The sequence below is a fragment of the Bufo gargarizans genome, chromosome 2 (genome assembly GCF_014858855.1).
Source record: "Bufo gargarizans isolate SCDJY-AF-19 chromosome 2, ASM1485885v1, whole genome shotgun sequence".
NCBI lineage: Eukaryota > Metazoa > Chordata > Amphibia > Anura > Bufonidae > Bufo > Bufo gargarizans.
Window position 1 is genome coordinate 166748333 of NC_058081.1, and position 19459 is coordinate 166767791.

A 19459-nucleotide genomic window follows, 5' to 3' on the forward strand; every position below is an offset into this window, starting at 1 on the left:
GTGATATAACAGTTGCCCCCCCAAAAAAGGGATTGAAGAAGGGGTGTTATACCAATGATATAATTTCTATATAGTGCAGTTGGGTATTGCAGCATTTGTTTGCGGTTTAGCTGCATTGCCTCAGCTACAGATAGTGACAAATGACATTGGAAGAAATAATTTCTACTGGTGTGATATACCAGTTGCCCCCCATAAAAACTGATTGAAGCAGGGGTGTGATATACCAATTATATACTTTCTATATAGTGCATTTGGGTAATGCAGCATTTGTGATTTTTATTGCGTTACCTCAGCTACAGATAGTGACAAACGACATTGGAACAAATCATTTCTACTGGTGTATCAGTTGCCCCCCAAAATAACTGACTGAAGCAGGGGTGTCAGTGGCGTAGCTACAGGGGTTCGCAGCGGTCGCAATTGCGACCGGGCCCCTGAGCCAGGGGGGCCCATGGCCCCCCCCCACCGCCTCCTATTCAAAATGTTATCTAATAGTGCCGGGGCCCGGGGCAGTGCGCACGGCGCAGTGCAGGCTGTAGTAGGCAGGCACTAGGCAGCTCAGCTCACCACGTGTGTCAGAGGGGGCTGCGCCGGCCGCGGAAGCAGCGTGAGGTCTGAGTGACTGGGAGCCGGAGGCGTGGTTTGCGCGCATCTCCGGCTCCCAGTCAGTCAGATACTGTCAGAAGAATCAGCAAGCGGCAGTGACTGTGCGGCACGCGAGATGAGTTTTCTTGACTAGCCTCGGCTCGGCCCGGCCCTCGGCTCTACAGTCTCTACTCTCTCTGACTCTGAGTCTGAGACTAGTGACAGGTGGCGGCAGCGCAGTGAGCAGAGCAGAGGCGCTGGCTAGCCCAGCTTGATGATGGGATTTGGCGAGCCAGCCCTGTGTATTACCTGCAAGAATGTAGTATTACAGGACATGCTTTCAAATGAACGACAGACCATGTAATTAGATGTGGACATGAATCAGCAAGAATGGGAGATCCTTCTGTACAGTAGAATGGCTTGATCACAAAGGAAGGGGGTCCCAAGTAGGGGACCCCCATGTGATATCCATAAGCAATAATAGAGTATACAAGCAAAAGTGGTTTTCATGAGACATTATAGGAGTTTCACCATAAACAATGTTTATCCCAGATGCACAGGTAGATATATGATCAAAATGCTGCATCAGGTCTATATGGTTGATAATACAATTCAAATGATCACAGCACTCATGCATTCACTGGCTTTTCCTGGGTGCTCGTCTAATTTCGTTCCCAGCTCCACCTCAGGAACACTTTCATCCATATATATACAAATTGACAGGACTCTGAAATTGAAGGTGAAGTAATCGGTGATTTTTTTTCAGCCGGACATAAATTTAGGCAACGTTTCGGGCTATTTGCAGCCCTTATCAGGCCTAGCTAATCGGAACAGACATGTGGACGCCAGAGCCATGGGCGTAGCTACAGGGGGTGCAGAGGTAGCAGTCGCTACTGGGCCCAGGAGCCTGAGGGGGCCCAAAGACCCTTGTGCCACATAAGAAGACACACAATGCACTGAGGGAAGGGGGGCCCAAGCTGAACTCTTGCACCAGGGCCCATGAGCCGTTAGCTACGCCCCTGAGGGGTGTGATATACCTACTTCCACAAATACTGCTTTTCTATAGGGACTTTTTTCACAGTGTCATTTTGAAAATGACAGGCAGAGGAAGAGGCTGGCCATTCCGCAGGGGTGGTGGAGGTTTGTCAGGTGCACCAGTGGGAAGTTGGAGAAGTTGCATGCGATTACGTCAAAGGACGCACCAGAGTTGGTTGAGTGGCTCACCCAGCCTTCCGCTTCTGCACCCTCCGCTTCTGCGGCCATTTGATGAGATTACCAAACTGGTCAGTCGCAGCCAGGGCACCATTAGTGACATTGTACCTTACGCCTTCTTTCTGGAGCGTGCATTGCGTCTTGTCATTGATCAAGCCGTCAAGGAGCAGGAAGATGAGGAAGTTGCAATGCTTGATGAATTCCCAGGGGGGGGCTACTCCATCTGAGACAGAAGTCTTAAGAGGAGTCAGAGGAGGATGTTGCCCGGGCAGAGAAGGAGCAATAAGAGCTTTAAATGTTTCTGGATTCCCTGGTGTTGTCTGTGGCTGGGGGGAGGAGACCGAGGACTACATTATCCTGGACGATGAGCAGGAGCCAGGCCACTCCACCGCTTCCAGTTTAGTGGAAATGGGGGCTTTCATGCTCCAGTGTTTGAAGAGGGATCCCCGTATAAAAAGCATAGAGGGCAAGGACCAGTACTGGGTGGCAACGTACTTAGACCCACGGTACAAACACAAAATGGTGGACAGGTTACCAGCATCACAGAGGGCTGTCAGAATGCAGCACTTCCTGGCCTTGCTTTGAGAAATGCTGCATTCTGCTTTTGCTGGCGCTGGCAGAGGAATTTCCACTCACAGAGAAACAGATGCGGGTACCAATCCAACAGAGCGCATGCAAGAAGAGGGCGATTTGAAGATGTGTTGGTCACTTTGGATATGAGATCATTCTTGCAGCCAACCCATCGACAGCCCGGATCCAGCCTCAGTAAACGCCTAGACCGACAGGTGTCTGACTATATCGGGTTAACGGCCGATGTGGATGCTCTGAGAAGCGAGGAACCCCTCGACCACTGGGTGTGCAGGCTTGACCTGTGGCCAGAGCTGGCACAATTTGCCATGGAACTGTTGGCTTGCCCCTCGTCCAGTGTCCTGTCCAAAAGGACGTTCAGCGCAGCAGGGGGTATTGTGACCGATAAGCGCACTCACCTAGCTCACGACATTGTGGACTACCTCATATTCCTAAAAATGTATGAGGCATGGATCCCAGGGGAATTCAACACCTGTGACGACCAGGTTTAATTGAATTTCCTCATGCCAGCCCTTAAATATCCGCCACCACATAGAACAAATATTGGTCCCTGTCTTAGGTAAATACAGTAGCCTTTTCTGTCCGTTGAATGCCTAATGTTTTGGGCTTTGGAGGAATTCAACATCTGTGACGACCACGTGCTTTAACTATTATCATTAGTTTTTTTTTTAAGAGGGGGTATTTTGTTAGCCATGTTTTTAATCCAAGTTTATACTTTTAGTTCTTTTAAACTTATGTATTTGACATGCATTTGTACTAGCCTTTAGTAAAATTGATATACAGGGTGGGCCATTTATATGGATACACCTTAATAAAATGGGAATGGTTGGTGATATTAACTTCCTGTTTGTGGCACATTAGTATATGTGAGGGGGGAAACTTTTCAAGATGGGTGGTGACCATGGCAGCCATTTTAAAGTCGGAAATTATGAATCAAACTTTAGTTTTTTCAATAGGAAGAGGGTCATGTGACACATCAAACTTATTGGGAATTTCACAAAAAAAACAATGGTGTGCTTGGTTTTAACGTAACTTTATTTTTTTATGAGTTATTTACAAGTTTCTTACCACTTATAAAATGTGTTCAATGTGCTGCCCATTGTGTTGGATTGTCAATGCAACCCTCTTCTCCCACTCTTTACACACTGATAGCAACACCGCAGGAGAAATGCTAGCACAGGCTTCCAGTATCCGTAGTTTCAGGTGCTGCACATCTCATATCTTCACAGCATATCACCAAACAGGAAGTTAATATCACCAACCATTCCCATTTTATTAAGGTGTATCCATATAAATGGCCCACCCTGTACACTGACCATGTAATGCACCTCCAGCTACATAATTACTTGTTCTTTTATGTACGCTGAATGCATAATTTTTGGGGCCTGTAGTACACTGGCCTGCTGAAAAATTAATATCCAATGACCGTGTAATCTACCTTCAGCCACATACTTACTTGTTATTTTCTGTATGCCAAATGCATAATTTTTGGGGCTTGTAGTACACTGGCCTGCTGGAAAATTGATATCCAATGACCGTGTAATCTACCTTCAGCCACATACTTACTTGTTATTTTATGAACACTGAATGCATAATTTTTGGGACCTGTAGTACACTGGCCTGCTGTAAAATTGATATCCAATGACTCTGTAATTTACCTCCAGCCACTTACTTACTTAGGCCTCTTTCACACTTGCGTTGTCCGGATCCGGCGTGTACTCCCCTTGCCGGAATTACACGCCGGATCCGGAAAAACACAAGTGTACTGAAAGCATTTGAAGACGGATCCGTCTTCAAAATGCTTTCAGTGTTACTATGGCACCCAGGACGCTATTAAAGTCCTGGTTGCCATAGTAGTAGTGGGGAGCGGGGGAGCGGTATACTTACAGTCCGTGCGGCTCCCGGGGTGCTCCAGAATGACGTCAGAGCGCCCCATGCGCATGGATGACGTGCCATGCGATCACGTCATCCATGCGCCTGGGGCGCCCTGACGTCACTCTGGAGCACCCCGGGAGCCGCACGGACGGTAAGTATACTGCTCCCCGCTCCCCCCTACACTTTACCATGGCTGCCAGGACTTTAGCGTCCCGGCAGCCAAGGTTAACCATTGAGAAAAAGCTAAACGTCGCATCCGGCAATGCGCCGAGACGACGTTTGGCTTAAGGCCGGATCCGGATCAATGCCTTTCAATGGGCATTCATCCCGGATCCGGCCTTGCAGCAAGTCTTCAGGATTTTTGGCCGGAGCAAAAAGCGCAGCATGCTGCGGTATTTTCTCCGGCCAAAAAACGTTCTGTTCCGGAACTGAAGACATCCTGATGCATCCTGAACGGATTTCACTCCATTCAGAATGCATTAGGATAAAACTGATCAGGATTCTTCCGGCATAGAGCCCCGACGACGGAACTCTATGCCGGAAGAAAAGAACGCAAGTGTGAAAGAGCCCTTACTTGTTCTTTTATGTACGCTGAATGAATAATTGTTGTGGCCTCGGAGGAATTAAACACCAGTGACGACCACGTGTTATTGAATTTCAACTATTATCATTAGGATTTTTTTCAAGAGGGGAGACTTTTTTAGCCATGTTTTTAATACAATTTTATATTTTTAGTTCTTTTAAACATATGTATTTGACCTATATTTGTACTGGCCTACAGTAAAAATTTTATTTATTCACCGCATAATGTACCTTGAGCCACATAATCAGAATTTCTTTTATGTCTGGTGAATGCCTAATTTTTAAGGCCCATACTCCCGTGGCCTAAAATATTATTTTTCTAGGCTCCAACAGGGCACATTTCAGGGAATTTCCCTTTAAAACGCATAAAAATTTCCCCTAATTAAGATACATATTTTTTGTTGGAATGTTTGTCATTGATCCCCCTCTAGTATGTTGCTGTCCATGTTCTGGAACTATTTGTACACTTCTACTAAGTATTTGGTGGCTGCAAATATGACCTGAAGGTTTTTCAGGTTCGCCTGCTATTAAAGTGAATAGGGCCTGCCATAAACTTGCGGTTCGCAAACATTTGATCGCGTTCGCGAACTGTCACAGACGATATTCGTCCATCACTAATCCCTACAGAGATTCGGCTGAACATCTTAATATCTGTATTTAGGATCATAATCCCTGACAACCCGACCAGAGAGGCAGCTCTTTACCACAGTGTTGTGAGGTACCTTGTCCTGCTGTGTGATTAGGACAGGTTTGGTGTGTAGTAATAGGACGGCAGCCATTTTATTTCTCCTAATGATTGCTCCCCAGACAAAGTGAGCCATTATAACTAATGACAGGTATTTGGGAATATGTATTATAAAAAAGTAATATTTAAGTGTTTTCATTTTCTTAATTCCTAGAGAACCCATTCATGGGATATATAGTGGATGAGTAATATCTGTCACCAACTTACTTGTCTGGGCTCCAGCACTGCCACTGGGACTTTGGCACGGCTAGTGGCGTGTCAGACACACCTCCGGGCCGCACCTCCATGATATGCAGCCACCCCTAAACAGCTGTCTGCAGATGAGGTGCTGTCTTAATTATTATCAAAGTTATGTCTCAAGCCCGGTTTAAAAGGTCGAACATTGACTTATAGGATAGCTACCTTACATCTGGTGGCATTAGAGACAGAGCTTGCCAAGTTAATTTGCCTACCCTCTTCCCAGAATACCATTGCCTGGCCATTAAGACTCCTCATGCCATTTAGGAGCTTTCTATAAGAAGATATAACATCCCCTGAAACCTAACCTAGGCCTCTCAACTAGTACACTTTGCTTTATTTATTTATTTTATGCACTTATATGGCGCTGACATATTCCACAGCACTTTAAATAGATTAATATAACACTGTCTCCAATGCAGCTCACAATCTAAATTCCCTATCAGTATGTGTTTGGAGCGTGGGAGGTAACCAGAGTACCAGGAGGAAACCCACACAAACATGGGGAGAACGTACAAAATCCATGCAGATGTTGTCCTTGGTCAGATCAAACCCAGGACCACAGCACTGCAAGGCACCAGTGCTAACGACTGAACCACCATGCTTTGCACTGATGATGAGCAATCACTCTGAAAAAGCTGTCTGCAGATGAGATGCTGGCAAAATTATCATGTCTTAGGGCTTGTTTAAAATATCAAACTTTGACTTATAGGATAGCTACCTTACATATGCAGGATTAAAGGCAGAGCTTGCTAAGAGCTTATTTTAATACCCTCTTCCCCTTTATGGGGAAATTCACACATATCCATCCTACCATTAAAGGGAACCTGTCACCAGTTTTATGGTGTCCTAAATAAGGGCAACATAAATAAGTGACTGATTCGCTTAGCAAAATGCTGGGTCACTTTCTTTAATTGACCCAGTCAATCTGCCAACATCTCGTATTGAAAAGCTCCAGCTGATAATGATGAGTCCTTAATATTTATGAGCTCCTGACTCTCCCCGCCCACCTGCTGCTGAGTGACAGTTTGTTTCCATATGAACCAGCAGCAGGTGGGCAGAGGAGTGGCTATAGCTCTGAATTAAATATACGCTGGACTCAATGACATCACGCCGGACTCCAATCAGCTCATTTAGCATGTGGCATGTGGCATCTTTGTGTGTATATTATGAGGTAAATGTCCAGCTTAGTCAATATAAATCAATGAAAAAGGATCTGAAAATCACAGTGTAATGTCCAGCAGTATTGATCCCTTTAAAACATAACTTTTACTAATCAAATTATAAAAAAAAATACCACTGTGGTGGTTCACCAGTGCATAAGTGAAAAAGACATACAACAATAATAATAGATGCAAAAATATGTCTGGGAGCTAGTCGTCAATACACTAAAAGAGGGATGAGTGAACACAGGGCAGCAGAGGGGAGGAGTGGGTATACCTATACTCTCCCTAAGCTCGCCCTAGCTATAACCTCAGCCCAGGGACGTCCCCTTGTGGTGGAGACTCCCTGTCCTCGTTCCTGGGCTGACTGCCCTGCGTTTACCCTCCTCTTAAAAATAACAAAAAATGCTCCACAGAACATTGATGGGTGTAGTCATGTGTCCCTGGAAAAAAAAAAATTCAACAGGGCCACTGAGATGGATACAGACCGATAAAGACCAATACAATCAAGGGTGAATTGGATAGATATCACCTTTAACCTATAGAGCCGAGCCCGGGTGCAACAAACAGTGCGTTCCCAGGTTGGTTCCACAAAAAGCCCCTACGCGTTTCCCCTATCACTAGGTTCATCAGGGGGCATATATGGTCAGAGATACAACCATTACAGAAAATAATATATGGTCAGAGATACAACCATCACAGAAAATAAGTTAAAGATACTTAAGATATCATGAGGCAACAGGACCAGAGACGCAGATGATGTTAAAGCATAGGACCAAGGGACCCATTTGATATGTTCCACTCAATGTCCTGTGCAGTCAGGAGGAAAAAGAGCCCACATGATACGGGCCAATACTTCACTTAGGGATCTGTGAGCAAAGAGTCGAATATAGTGTGAAACACACTACATGCTGTAATGATGTAAATTTTCAATAGATGGTCCAAACTTACATTTGAGCTGCGTCCTGGTATCGTCCTGTTCCTCCTCTCATTCACAGTCACTCCCGTTCCCCTAAGTAGCCACCCACCAGCTGTATCTAATTAATGCTAATTAGCATGTGTTCGGCTAATACCGAGGATGAGGCATCATAGCCGGCGTCACTTCCGGCCTGAGAGTCGTATGTGCAGGTCGCGATTCGTCCCTCCTGTGGTTAGGGGTACATCCCAAGCACTCGGAGCCGGCCGGATCAAGTGGAACGCACTCGGACCTAACATCCGGTTGCGTGGAACGCATAGTCGCGTCACTTCCGGTCCGTACGGCGCCTCACCCAGGTGGAACGCATAGGGCAGCCACATCCTGTTCTATGGAACGCAGACTCGCTCCCCATCCGGTCCATCAGGCGATACGCTCACACTAGACACAGATCTCATCACATTAAAGGCAGGACGACGCTTCACTACATGAAACCAGCCAGTTTAATCTGGCTTAGTGGTGTTTATTCTGGCGCTCTGTTAAGGAGAGGGGGGCGGGGTCTGGGAGCTGTTGATGATGCAATAATGTACTTTTCACTTAAGGTGTATTACTGTGATAAATAAAACACCTAAAGCACATTGGATAAGCAATGTGCAACCTGGATACTTTTAAGTAGTATCCTACTTCTATTATCATGGCTATTGGTAAGATTACCGAAGTGGCGCTATTTTTTGACAGAGGGATAGGGGAAAAACGTACGGCCCCATGGATAGACGTCCACAGGGGGAAGTAGATCATAGGAAACAGGAGAACGTAAGTCTCTCATTGATCCCTAATGGTGCCTGGGATCTGAAGCGGTGAATCCATATGCACTCTTTTTGAAGGATTTTACGATCCCAGTCACCACCCCTTGGTGACAGAGGGATGGTTTCCAGGACCGAAAATCGCAAGCACATGGGATCGCCCCCGTGCATATCAATTACATGTGACGCGACGGGTGTGATCTTTTTCTTCACCACGTCGTTCACGTGTTCACAGATTCGACGCCTGACCTCACGAATGGTTTTGCCTATGTAGTCCATAGGGCAAGGGCATTGGCATAGATATACCGCACCCTTGCTTCTACAGTTGTAGAAATCTCTGATTTCATAGGCTTGACCGGTGGCTGAGCAGATGTTAGATTTAGAGGTGGAGATGAACGCACAGGCTTTGCAGGAGCCACATTTAAACATCCCGCAAGGTTTCCGGTCCAGCCAAGTGCCGGCTCCAGTCGGTGCAGTGTAATGGCTATGAACCAGACGGTCTCTTATGCTCCTCCCCCGCCTATAGGTGACGCTCGGTTGCTTCGTCAGCACATCCTTCAGGTCAGGGTCCATGTGGAGAATTGGCCAGTACCTTTTCAGGACTGACATTACTTCCACATTTGCACAGTCGAATACAGATATTAGGCGTATAGGTTGTTGTCCGCTCTGTACCTTGGGTTTTGGGACAAGTAGTTCGGTACGCTCCCTGCTTGCGGCGTTCCGGAACGCCCCTCCAAGGACTGTTTGAGGATATCCCCTCTCTCTGAATCTCGTCTGTAATTTCTTGGCCTCAGTGTGAAACGCCTTACCCTCGGAGCAGTTTCTCCGGGTCCTCAAATACTGGCCCCTTGGTATACCGCGTTTAAGCGGTAGTGGGTGGTGGCTCTCCCAATGCAACAACGAGTTGGTCGCGGTATCCTTTCTGAATAAGTTGGCAGTGAGTTTTTCTCCCTCCCTGGTTATCCGTACATCAAGGAAAGAGATAGAGTGATGGTCAAACTCAAACGTAAATCGCAGCCCAGCGTCGTTGTTGTTGAGGGACCCCACAAACTCTTGGAGTTCCTCTGACCCACCCTTCCAAATCACGAAGATGTCGTCTATATATCGTGTCCAGAAGGTGATCTTCTCGGACCACCAAGTCTCACCATCTGGAAACACGTGAGTGTCCTCCCACCAGCCCAGGAAGAGGTTGGCATAAGTGGGGGCACAAGGGCTCCCCATTGCCGTCCCCCTGAGCTGGTGGTAGAACCGCGAATTGAAAAGGAAAAAATTGTGGGTCAGAGTGAACTCCAGGAGCTTGAGCACAAAGATGTTATGTGCTCTGCAGTGGATATCCCTAGTCTTGAGGTATCTGTATTCGACTGTGCAAATGTGGAAGTAATGTCAGTCCTGAAAAGGTACTGCCCAATTCTCCACATGGACCCTGACCTGAAGGATGTGCTGACGAAGCAACCGAGCGTCACCTATAGGCGGGGGAGGAGCATAAGAGACCGTCTGGTTCATAGCCATTACACTGCACCGACTGGAGCCGGCACTTGGCTGGACCGGAAACCTTGCGGGATGTTTAAATGTGGCTCCTGCAAAGCCTGTGCGTTCATCTCCACCTCTAAATCTAACATCTGCTCAGCCACCGGTCAAGCCTATGAAATCAGAGATTTCTACAACTGTAGAAGCAAGGGTGCGGTATATCTATGCCAATGCCCTTGCCCTATGGACTACATAGGCAAAACCATTCGTGAGGTCAGGCGTCGAATCTGTGAACACGTGAACGACGTGGTGAAGAAAAAGATCACACCCGTCGCGTCACATGTAATTGATATGCACGGGGGCGATCCCATGTGCTTGCGATTTTCGGTCCTGGAAACCATCCCTCTGTCACCAAGGGGTGGTGACTGGGATCGTAAAATCCTTCAAAAAGAGTGCATATGGATTCACCGCTTCAGATCCCAGGCACCATTAGGGATCAATGAGAGACTTACGTTCTCCTGTTTCCTATGATCTACTTCCCCCTGTGGACGTCTATCCATGGGGCCGTACGTTTTTCCCCTATCCCTCTGTCAAAAAATAGCGCCACTTCGGTAATCTTACCAATAGCCATGATAATAGAAGTAGGATACTACTTAAAAGTATCCAGGTTGCACATTGCTTATCCAATGTGCTTTAGGTGTTTTATTTATCACAGTAATACACCTTAAGTGAAAAGTACATTATTGCATCATCAACAGCTCCCAGACCCCGCCCCCCTCTCCTTAACAGAGCGCCAGAATAAACACCACTAAGCCAGATTAAACTGGCTGGTTTCATGTAGTGAAGCGTCGTCCTGCCTTTAATGTGATGAGATCTGTGTCTAGTGTGAGCGTATCGCCTGATGGACCGGATGGGGAGCGAGTCTGCGTTCCATAGAACAGGATGTGGCTGCCCTATGCGTTCCACCTGGGTGAGGCGCCGTACGGACCGGAAGTGACGCGACTATGCGTTCCACGCAACCGGATGTTAGGTCCGAGTGCGTTCCACTTGATCCGGCCGGCTCCGAGTGCTTGGGGATGTACCCCTAACCACAGGAGGGACGAATCGCGACCTGCACATACGACTCTCAGGCCGGAAGTGACGCCGGCTATGATGCCTCATCCTCGGTATTAGCCGAACACATGCTAATTAGCATTAATTAGATACAGCTGGTGGGTGGCTACTTAGGGGAACGGGAGTGACTGTGAATGAGAGGAGGAACAGGACGATACCAGGACGCAGCTCAAATGTAAGTTTGGACCATCTATTGAAAATTTACATCATTACAGCATGTAGTGTGTTTCACACTATATTCGACTCTTTGCTCACAGATCCCTAAGTGAAGTATTGGCCCGTATCATGTGGGCTCTTTTTCCTCCTGACTGCACAGGACATTGAGTGGGACATATCAAATGGGTCCCTTGGTCCTATGCTTTAACATCATCTGCGTCTCTGGTCCTGTTGCCTCATGATATCTTAAGTATCTTTAACTTATTTTCTGTGATGGTTGTATCTCTGACCATATATTATTTTCTGTAATGGTTGTATCTCTGACCATATATGCCCCCTGATGAACCTAGTGATAGGGGAAACGCGTAGGGGCTTTTTGTGGAACCAACCTGGGAACACACTGTTTGTTGCACCCGGGCTCGGCTCTATAGGTTAAAGGTGATATCTATCCAATTCACCCTTGATTGTATTGGTCTTTATCGGTCTGTATCCATCTCAGTGGCCCTGTTGAATTTTTTTTTTACCAGGGACACATGACTACACCCATCAATGTTCTGTGGAGCATTTTTTGTTATTTTTAAGAGGAGGGTAAACGCAGGGCAGTCAGCCCAGGAACGAGGACAGGGAGTCTCCACCACAAGGGGACGTCCCTGGGCTGAGGTTATAGCTAGGGCGAGCTTAGGGAGAGTATAGGTATACCCACTCCTCCCCTCTGCTGCCCTGTGTTCACTCATCCCTCTTTTAGTGTATTGACGACTAGCTCCCAGACATATTTTTGCATCTATTATTATTGTTGTATGTCTTTTTCACTTATGCACTGGTGAACCACCACGGTGGTATTTTTTTTATAATTTGATTAGTAAAAGTTATGTTTTAAAGGGATCAATACTGCTGGACATTACACTATATTATGAGGTAACCATCTGTCACACCAGTAAGTGAATACATCCAAGGTACTTTTTAGTAGTTAATGATTGTATATAATTAGTTAGATTATAATCAAATATCCACATGACAGGTTCCCTTTAACCACCTCAGGACCGCCGTACGCAGGATTGCGTCCTGCCGGCGGTCCTGCTCTTCTGGGTGGACGCATATACGCGTCCTCCCGCGAGAGCCGAGATTTCCTGTGAACGCGCGCGCGCTCACAGGAACGGAAGGTAAGCGAGTGGATCTCCAGCCTGCCAGCGGCGATCGCTCGCTGGCAGGCTGGAGATCCGAATTTTTTAACCCCTAACAGGTATATTAGACGCTGTTTTCATAACAGCGTCTAATATACCTCCTACCTGGTCCTCTGGTGGTCCCTTTTGTTAGGATCGACCACCAGAGGACTCAGGTAGGTAAGTACAGTAGCACCAAACACCACACTACACTACACCCCCCCCGTCACTTATTAACCCCTTATAAACCCCTGATCACCCATGATCACCCCATATAAACTCCCTGATCACCCCCCTGTCATTGATCACCGCCCTGTCATTGATCACCCCCCTGTCAGGCTCCGTTCAGACGTCCGTATGATTTTTACGGATCCACGGATACATGGATCGGATCCGCAAAAAGCATACGGACGTCTGAATGGAGCCTTACAGGGGGGTGATCAATGACAGGCGGGTGATCACCCATATACACTCCCTGATCACCCCCTGTCATTGATCACCCCCCTGTCATTGATCACTCCCCTGTAAGGCTCCATTCAGACGTCCGCATGATTTTTACGGATCCATGGATACATGGATCGGATCCGCAAAACACATGCAGGACGTCTGAATGGAGCCTTACAGGGGGTGATCAATGACAGGCGGGTGATCACCCATATACACTCCCTGATCACCCCCCTGTCATTGATAACCCCCCTGTAAGGCTCCATTCAGACGTCCGCATGCGTTCTGTGGATCCGATCCATGTATCCATGGATCCGTAAAAAATCATGCGGATGTCTGAATGGAGCCTTACAGGGGGGGTGATCAGTGACAGGGGGGTGATCACCCTGATTACCCTGATCACCCCCTGTCATTGATAACCCCCCTGTAAGGCTCCATTCAGACGTCCGCATGCGTTCTGTGGATCCGATCCATGTATCCATGGATCCGTAAAAAATCATGCGGATGTCTGAATGGAGCCTTACAGGGGGGGTGATCAGTGACAGGGGGGTGATTACCCTGATCACCCCCTGTCATTGATAACCCCCCTGTAAGGCTCCATTCAGACGTCCGCATGCGTTCTGTGGATCCGATCCATGTATCCATGGATCCGTAAAAAATCATGCGGATGTCTGAATGGAGCCTTACAGGGGGGGTGATCAGTGACAGGGGGGTGATCACCCTGATTACCCTGATCACCCCCTGTCATTGATAACCCCCCTGTAAGGCTCCATTCAGACGTCCGCATGTGTTCTGTGGATCCGATCCATGTATCCATGGATCCGTAAAAAATCATGCGGATGTCTGAATGGAGCCTTACAGGGGGGGTGATCAATGACAGGGGGGTGATCAGGGAGTCTATATGGGTGATCACCCCCCTGTCATTGATCACCCCCCTGTCATTGATCACCCCCCCCCCCCCCCCCTGGTAAGGCTCCATTCAGACATTTTTTTGGGCACAAGTTAGCGGAAATTTTTTGTTTGTTTTTGTTTTTTCTTACTAAGTCTCATATTCCACTAACTTGTGTCAAAAAATAAAATCTCACATGGACGCACCGTACCCCTCACGGAATCCAAATGCGTAAACATTTTTAGACATTTATATTCCAGACTTCTTCTCACGCTTTAGGGCCCCTAAAAAGCCAGGGCAGTATAAATACCCCACATGTGACCCCATTTCGGAAAGAAGACACCCCAAGGTATTCCGTGAGGGGCATATTGAGTCCATGAAAGATTGAAATTTTTGTCCTAAGTTAGCGGAAAGTGAGACTTTGTGAGAAAAAAACAAAAAAAAATCAATATCCGCTAACTTATGCTAAAAAAAAAAAATTCGAGGAACTCGCCATGGCCCTCATTGAATACCTTGGGGTGTCTTCTTTCCAAAGTGGGGTCACATGTGGGGTATTTATACTGCCCTGGCTTTTTAGGGGCCCAAAAGTGTGAGAAGAAGTCTGGGATCCAAATGTCTAAAAATGCCCTCCTAAAAGGAATTTGGGCCCCTTTGCGCATCTAGGCTGCAAAAAAGTGTCACACATGTGGTATCGCCGTACTCAGGAGAAGTTGGGCAATGTGTTTTGGTGTGTCATTTTACATATACCCATGCTGGGTGAGAAAAATATCTTGGTCAAATGCCAACTTTGTATAAAAAAATGGGAAAAGTTGTCTTTTGCCAAGATATTTCTCTCACCCGGCATGGGTATATGTAAAATGACCCCCCAAAACACATTGCCCAACTTCTCCTGAGTACGGCGATACCAGATGTGTGACACTTTTTTGCAGCCAAGGTGGGCAAAGGGGCACCTTTCGGATTTCGCAGGCCATTTTTTACACATTTTGATTGCAAAGTACTTCTTACACATTTGGGCCCCTAAATTGCCAGGGCAGTATAACTACGCCACAAGTAACCCCATTTTGGAAAGAAGACACCCCAAGGTATTCCGTGAGGGGCACGGCGAGTTCCTAGAATTTTTTATTTTTTGTCACAAGTTAGCGGAAAATGATGATTTTTCTTTTTTTTTCTTTTTTCCTTACAAAGTCTCATATTCCACTAACTTGCGACAAAAAATAAAAAATTCTAGGAACTCGCCATGCCCCTCACGGAATACCTTGGGGTGTCTTCTTTCCAAAATGGGGTCACTTGTGGGGTAGTTATACTGCCCTGGCAATTTAGGGGCCCAAATGTGTGAGAAGAACTTTGCAATCAAAATGTGTAAAAAATGCCCTGCAAAATCCGAAAGGTGCACTTTGGAATATGTGCCCCTTTGCCCACCTTGGCAGCAAAAAAGTGTGACACATCTGGTATCGCCGTACTCAGGAGAAGTTGGGCAATGTGTTTTGGGGTGTCATTTTACATATACCCATGCTGGGTGAGAAAAATATCTTGGTCAAATGCCAACTTTGTATAAAAAAATGGGAAAAGTTGTCTTTTGCCAAGATATTTCTCTCACCCAGCATGGGTATATGTAAAATGACACCCCAAAACACATTCCCCAACTTCTCCTGAGTACGGCGATACCAGATGTGTCACACTTTTTTGCTGCCAAGGTGGGCAAAGGGGCACATATTCCAAAGTGCACCTTTCGGATTTCACCGGTCATTTTTTACAGATTTTGATTGCAAAGTTCTTCTCACACATTTGGGCCCCTAAATTGCCAGGGCAGTATAACTACGCCACAAGTGACCCCATTTTGGAAAGAAGACACCCCAAGGTATTCCGTGAGGGGCATGGCGAGTTCCTAGAATTTTTTATTTTTTGTCGCAAGTTAGTGGAATATGAGACTTTGTAAGGAAAAAAGAGAAAAAAAAAAATCATGATTTTCCGCTAACTTGTGACAAAAAATAAAAAATTCTAGGAACTCGCCGTGCCCCTCACGGAATACCTTGGGGTGTCTTCTTTCCAAAATGGGGTCACTTGTGGGGTAGTTATACTGCCCTGGCAATTTAGGGGCCCGAATGTGTGAGAAGAACTTTGCAATCAAAATGTGTAAAAAATGGCCTGCAAAATCCGAAAGGTGCACTTTGGAATATGTGCCCCTTTGCCCACCTTGGCAGCAAAAAAGTGTGACACATCTGGTATCGCCGTACTCAGGAGAAGTTGGGGAATGTGTTTTGGGGTGTCATTTTACATATACCCATGCTGGGTGAGAGAAATATCTTGGCAAAAGACAACTTTTCCCATTTTTTTATACAAAGTTGGCATTTGACCAAGATATTTTTCTCACCCAGCATGGGTATATGTAAAATGACACCCCAAAACACATTCCCCAACTTCTCCTGAGTACGGCGATACCAGATGTGTGACACTTTTTTGCTGCCAAGGTGGGCAAAGGGGCACATATTCCAAAGTGCACCTTTTGGATTTCACCGGTCATTTTTTACACATTTTGATTGCAAAGTTCTTCTCACACATTTGGGCCCCTAAATTGCCAGGGCAGTATAACTACGCCACAAGTGACCCCATTTTGGAAAGAAGACACCCCAAGGTATTCCGTGAGGGGCATGGCGAGTTCCTAGAATTTTTTATTTTTTGTCGCAAGTTAGTGGAATATGAGACTTTGTAAGAAAAAAATAAATAAATAAAATCATCATCATTTTCCGCTAACTTGTGACAAAAAATAAAAAGTTCTATGAACTCACTATGCCCATCAGCGAATACCTTAGAGTGTCTACTTTCCGAAATGGGGTCATTTGTGGGGTGTTTGTACTGTCTGGGCATTGTAGAACCTCAGGGAACATGACAGGTGCTCAGAAAGTCAGAGCTGTTTCAAAAAGCGGAAATTCACATTTTTGTACCATAGTTTGTAAATGCTATAACTTTTACCCAAACCATTTTTTTTTTTGCCCAAACATTTTTTTTTTATCAAAGACATGTAGAACAATAAATTTGGCGAAAAATTTATATATGGATGTCGTTTTTTTTTGCAAAATTTTACAGCTGAAAGTGAAAAATGTCATTTTTTTGCAAAAAAATCGTTACATTTTGATTAATAACAAAAAAAGTAAAAATGTCAGCAGCAATAAAATACCACCAAATGAAAGCTCCATTAGTGAGAAGAAAAGGAGGTAAAATTCATTTGGGTGGTAAGTTGCATGACCGAGCGATAAACGGTGAAAGGAGTGTAGTGCCGAAGTGTAAAAAGTGCTCTGGTCATGAAGGGGGTTTCACCTAGCGGGGTTGAAGTGGTTAAAGGACATTTTGGATAATGCAAACACACAGTGTTGCATTATCATTAAACATTTTACCAGTGTTATACATTTATGTAGTTTGAACTTAATGCTGTAATTTAGTATGCTGTGTACAAGATCTAAGCAGCCAGTGATGGGTGACAACCTTATTTTATAATTATACTGTACTTTATAGCTACAATAACTTCCTATAAGCAGCTCTTTAAAAAGTTAAAATACAAGAAAACTACTATTGTATTTCACAGACATTCCAGTAATGAGTATCATTATAAAAAAAAGCATAGAAAGTGGTATTTTGCTCATGAATCAATTTTATAACAGTTATAATATAAAATGACGTTATGGATATATTAGTTGTAAGAGTTTGCCTTCTACATCGATGGAATTCTAAAATGCCAAAAACAAAAAAGTGTCTCTTGGAAGTTATTTGGTCTTAAAGAAATCACTCTAAATGTACAGTGCACTTGAACTTGGTAGACAGTACTGACTTGAGTTTCACAATTTCAATCTGTCTTTTGTATTACTTTGTTGACCTTTCATTTTTATCTGCTGCAGGTCTGTCCACAGAAGGCACGGTTGGAGAAATTTCAGTTCAAGTGGATATTTTCACTCATCCTGGAAATGGAGAACACAAGATTACAGTAAAAAGTATGATGGAATTGAGATACATACTTTCATAGCCAGCCATCTAATGTCAGCATTATTTCTTATTATAACAGGCTGATGCTATGAAGCCAATAAAACAAGAAACTCTTTGTCATGTCTCTACAGATCACTTGTCGTTCAGTAATTTATAAAGATGTAGCAAACATGAGGGTACAGCCTTATTGCTGAGTACTGCTATCCTTCACTTCCATGGAACATCTGAAGCTAAAGTCCTGTTCTGCTAGCTAATGCTCTTTTTAACAATTAGCATCCCAGGGACAGCAAAACTATATATAAATATACATATATATATATATATATATATATATATATATATATAGTACAGGCCAAAAGTTTGGACACACCTTCTCATTCAAAGAGTTTTCTTTATTTTCATGACTATGAAAATTGTAGATTCACACTGAAGGCATCAAAACTATGAATTAACACATGTACATAACAAAAAAGTGTGAAACAACTGAAAATATGTCATATTCTAGGTTCTTCAAAGTAGCCACCTTTTGCTTTGATTACTGCTTTGCACACTCTTGGCATTCTCTTGATGAGCTTCAAGAGGTAGTCACCTGAAATGGGTTTCACTTCACAGGTGTGCCCTGTCAGGTTTAATAAGTGGGATTTCTTGCCTTATGAATTGGGTTGGGACCATCAGTTGCTTTGTGGAGAAGTCAGGTGGATACACAGCTGATAGTCCTACTGAATAGACTGTTAGAATTTGTATTATGGCAAGAAAAAAGCAGCTAAGTAAAGAAAAACGAGTGGCCATCATTACTTTAAGAAATGAAGGTCAGTCAGTCCGAAAAATTGGGAAAACTTTGAAAGTGTCCCCAAGTGCAGTCACAAAAACCATCAAGCGCTACAAAGAAACTGGCTCACACGCGGACCGCCCCAGGAAAGGAAGACCAAGAGTCACTTCTGCTGCGGAGGATAAGTTCATCTGAGTCACCAGCCTCAGAAATCGCAGGTTAACAGCAGCTCAGATTAGAGACCAGGTCAATACCACACAGAGTTCTAGCAGCAGACACATCTCTAGAACAACTGTTAAGAGGAGACTGTGTGAATCAGGCCTTCATGGTAGAATATCTGCTAGGAAACCACTGCTAAGGACAGGCAACAAGCAGAAGAGACTTGTTTTGGCTAAAGAACACAAGGAATGGACATTAGACCAGTGGAAATCTGTGCTTTGGTCTGATGAGTCCAAATTTGAGATCTTTTGTTCCAACCACCGTGTCTTTGTGCGACGCAGAAAAGGTGAACGGATGGACTCTACATGCCTGGTTCCTACCGTGAAGCATGGAGGAGGAGGTGTGATGGTGTGGGGGTGCTTTGCTGGTGACACTGTTGGGGATTTATTCAAAATTGAAGGCATACTGAACCAGCATGGCTACCACAGCATCTTGCAGCAGCATGCTATTCCATCCGTTTTGCGTTTAGTTGGACCATCATTTATTTTTCAGCAAGACAATGACCCCAAACACATCTCCAGGCTGTGTAAGGGCTATTTGACCATGAAGGAGAGTGATGGGGTGCTG

At 45.2% G+C, this 19459-nt stretch overlaps 1 protein-coding gene across 3 annotated transcripts in view; it reads left to right on the forward strand.

Annotated features, from left to right (window-relative positions):
• Window positions 1-19459, forward strand: part of UNC13C (unc-13 homolog C) — a 908495-nt gene that overhangs the window by 869677 nt on the left and 19359 nt on the right. For all 3 annotated transcript variants that reach the window (XM_044279668.1, XM_044279669.1, XM_044279667.1), the window contains one exon: window positions 17820-17912. In XM_044279668.1, the coding sequence (XP_044135603.1) occupies window positions 17820-17912 (93 nt within the window). The remainder of the gene's footprint in view (window positions 1-17819; window positions 17913-19459) is intronic.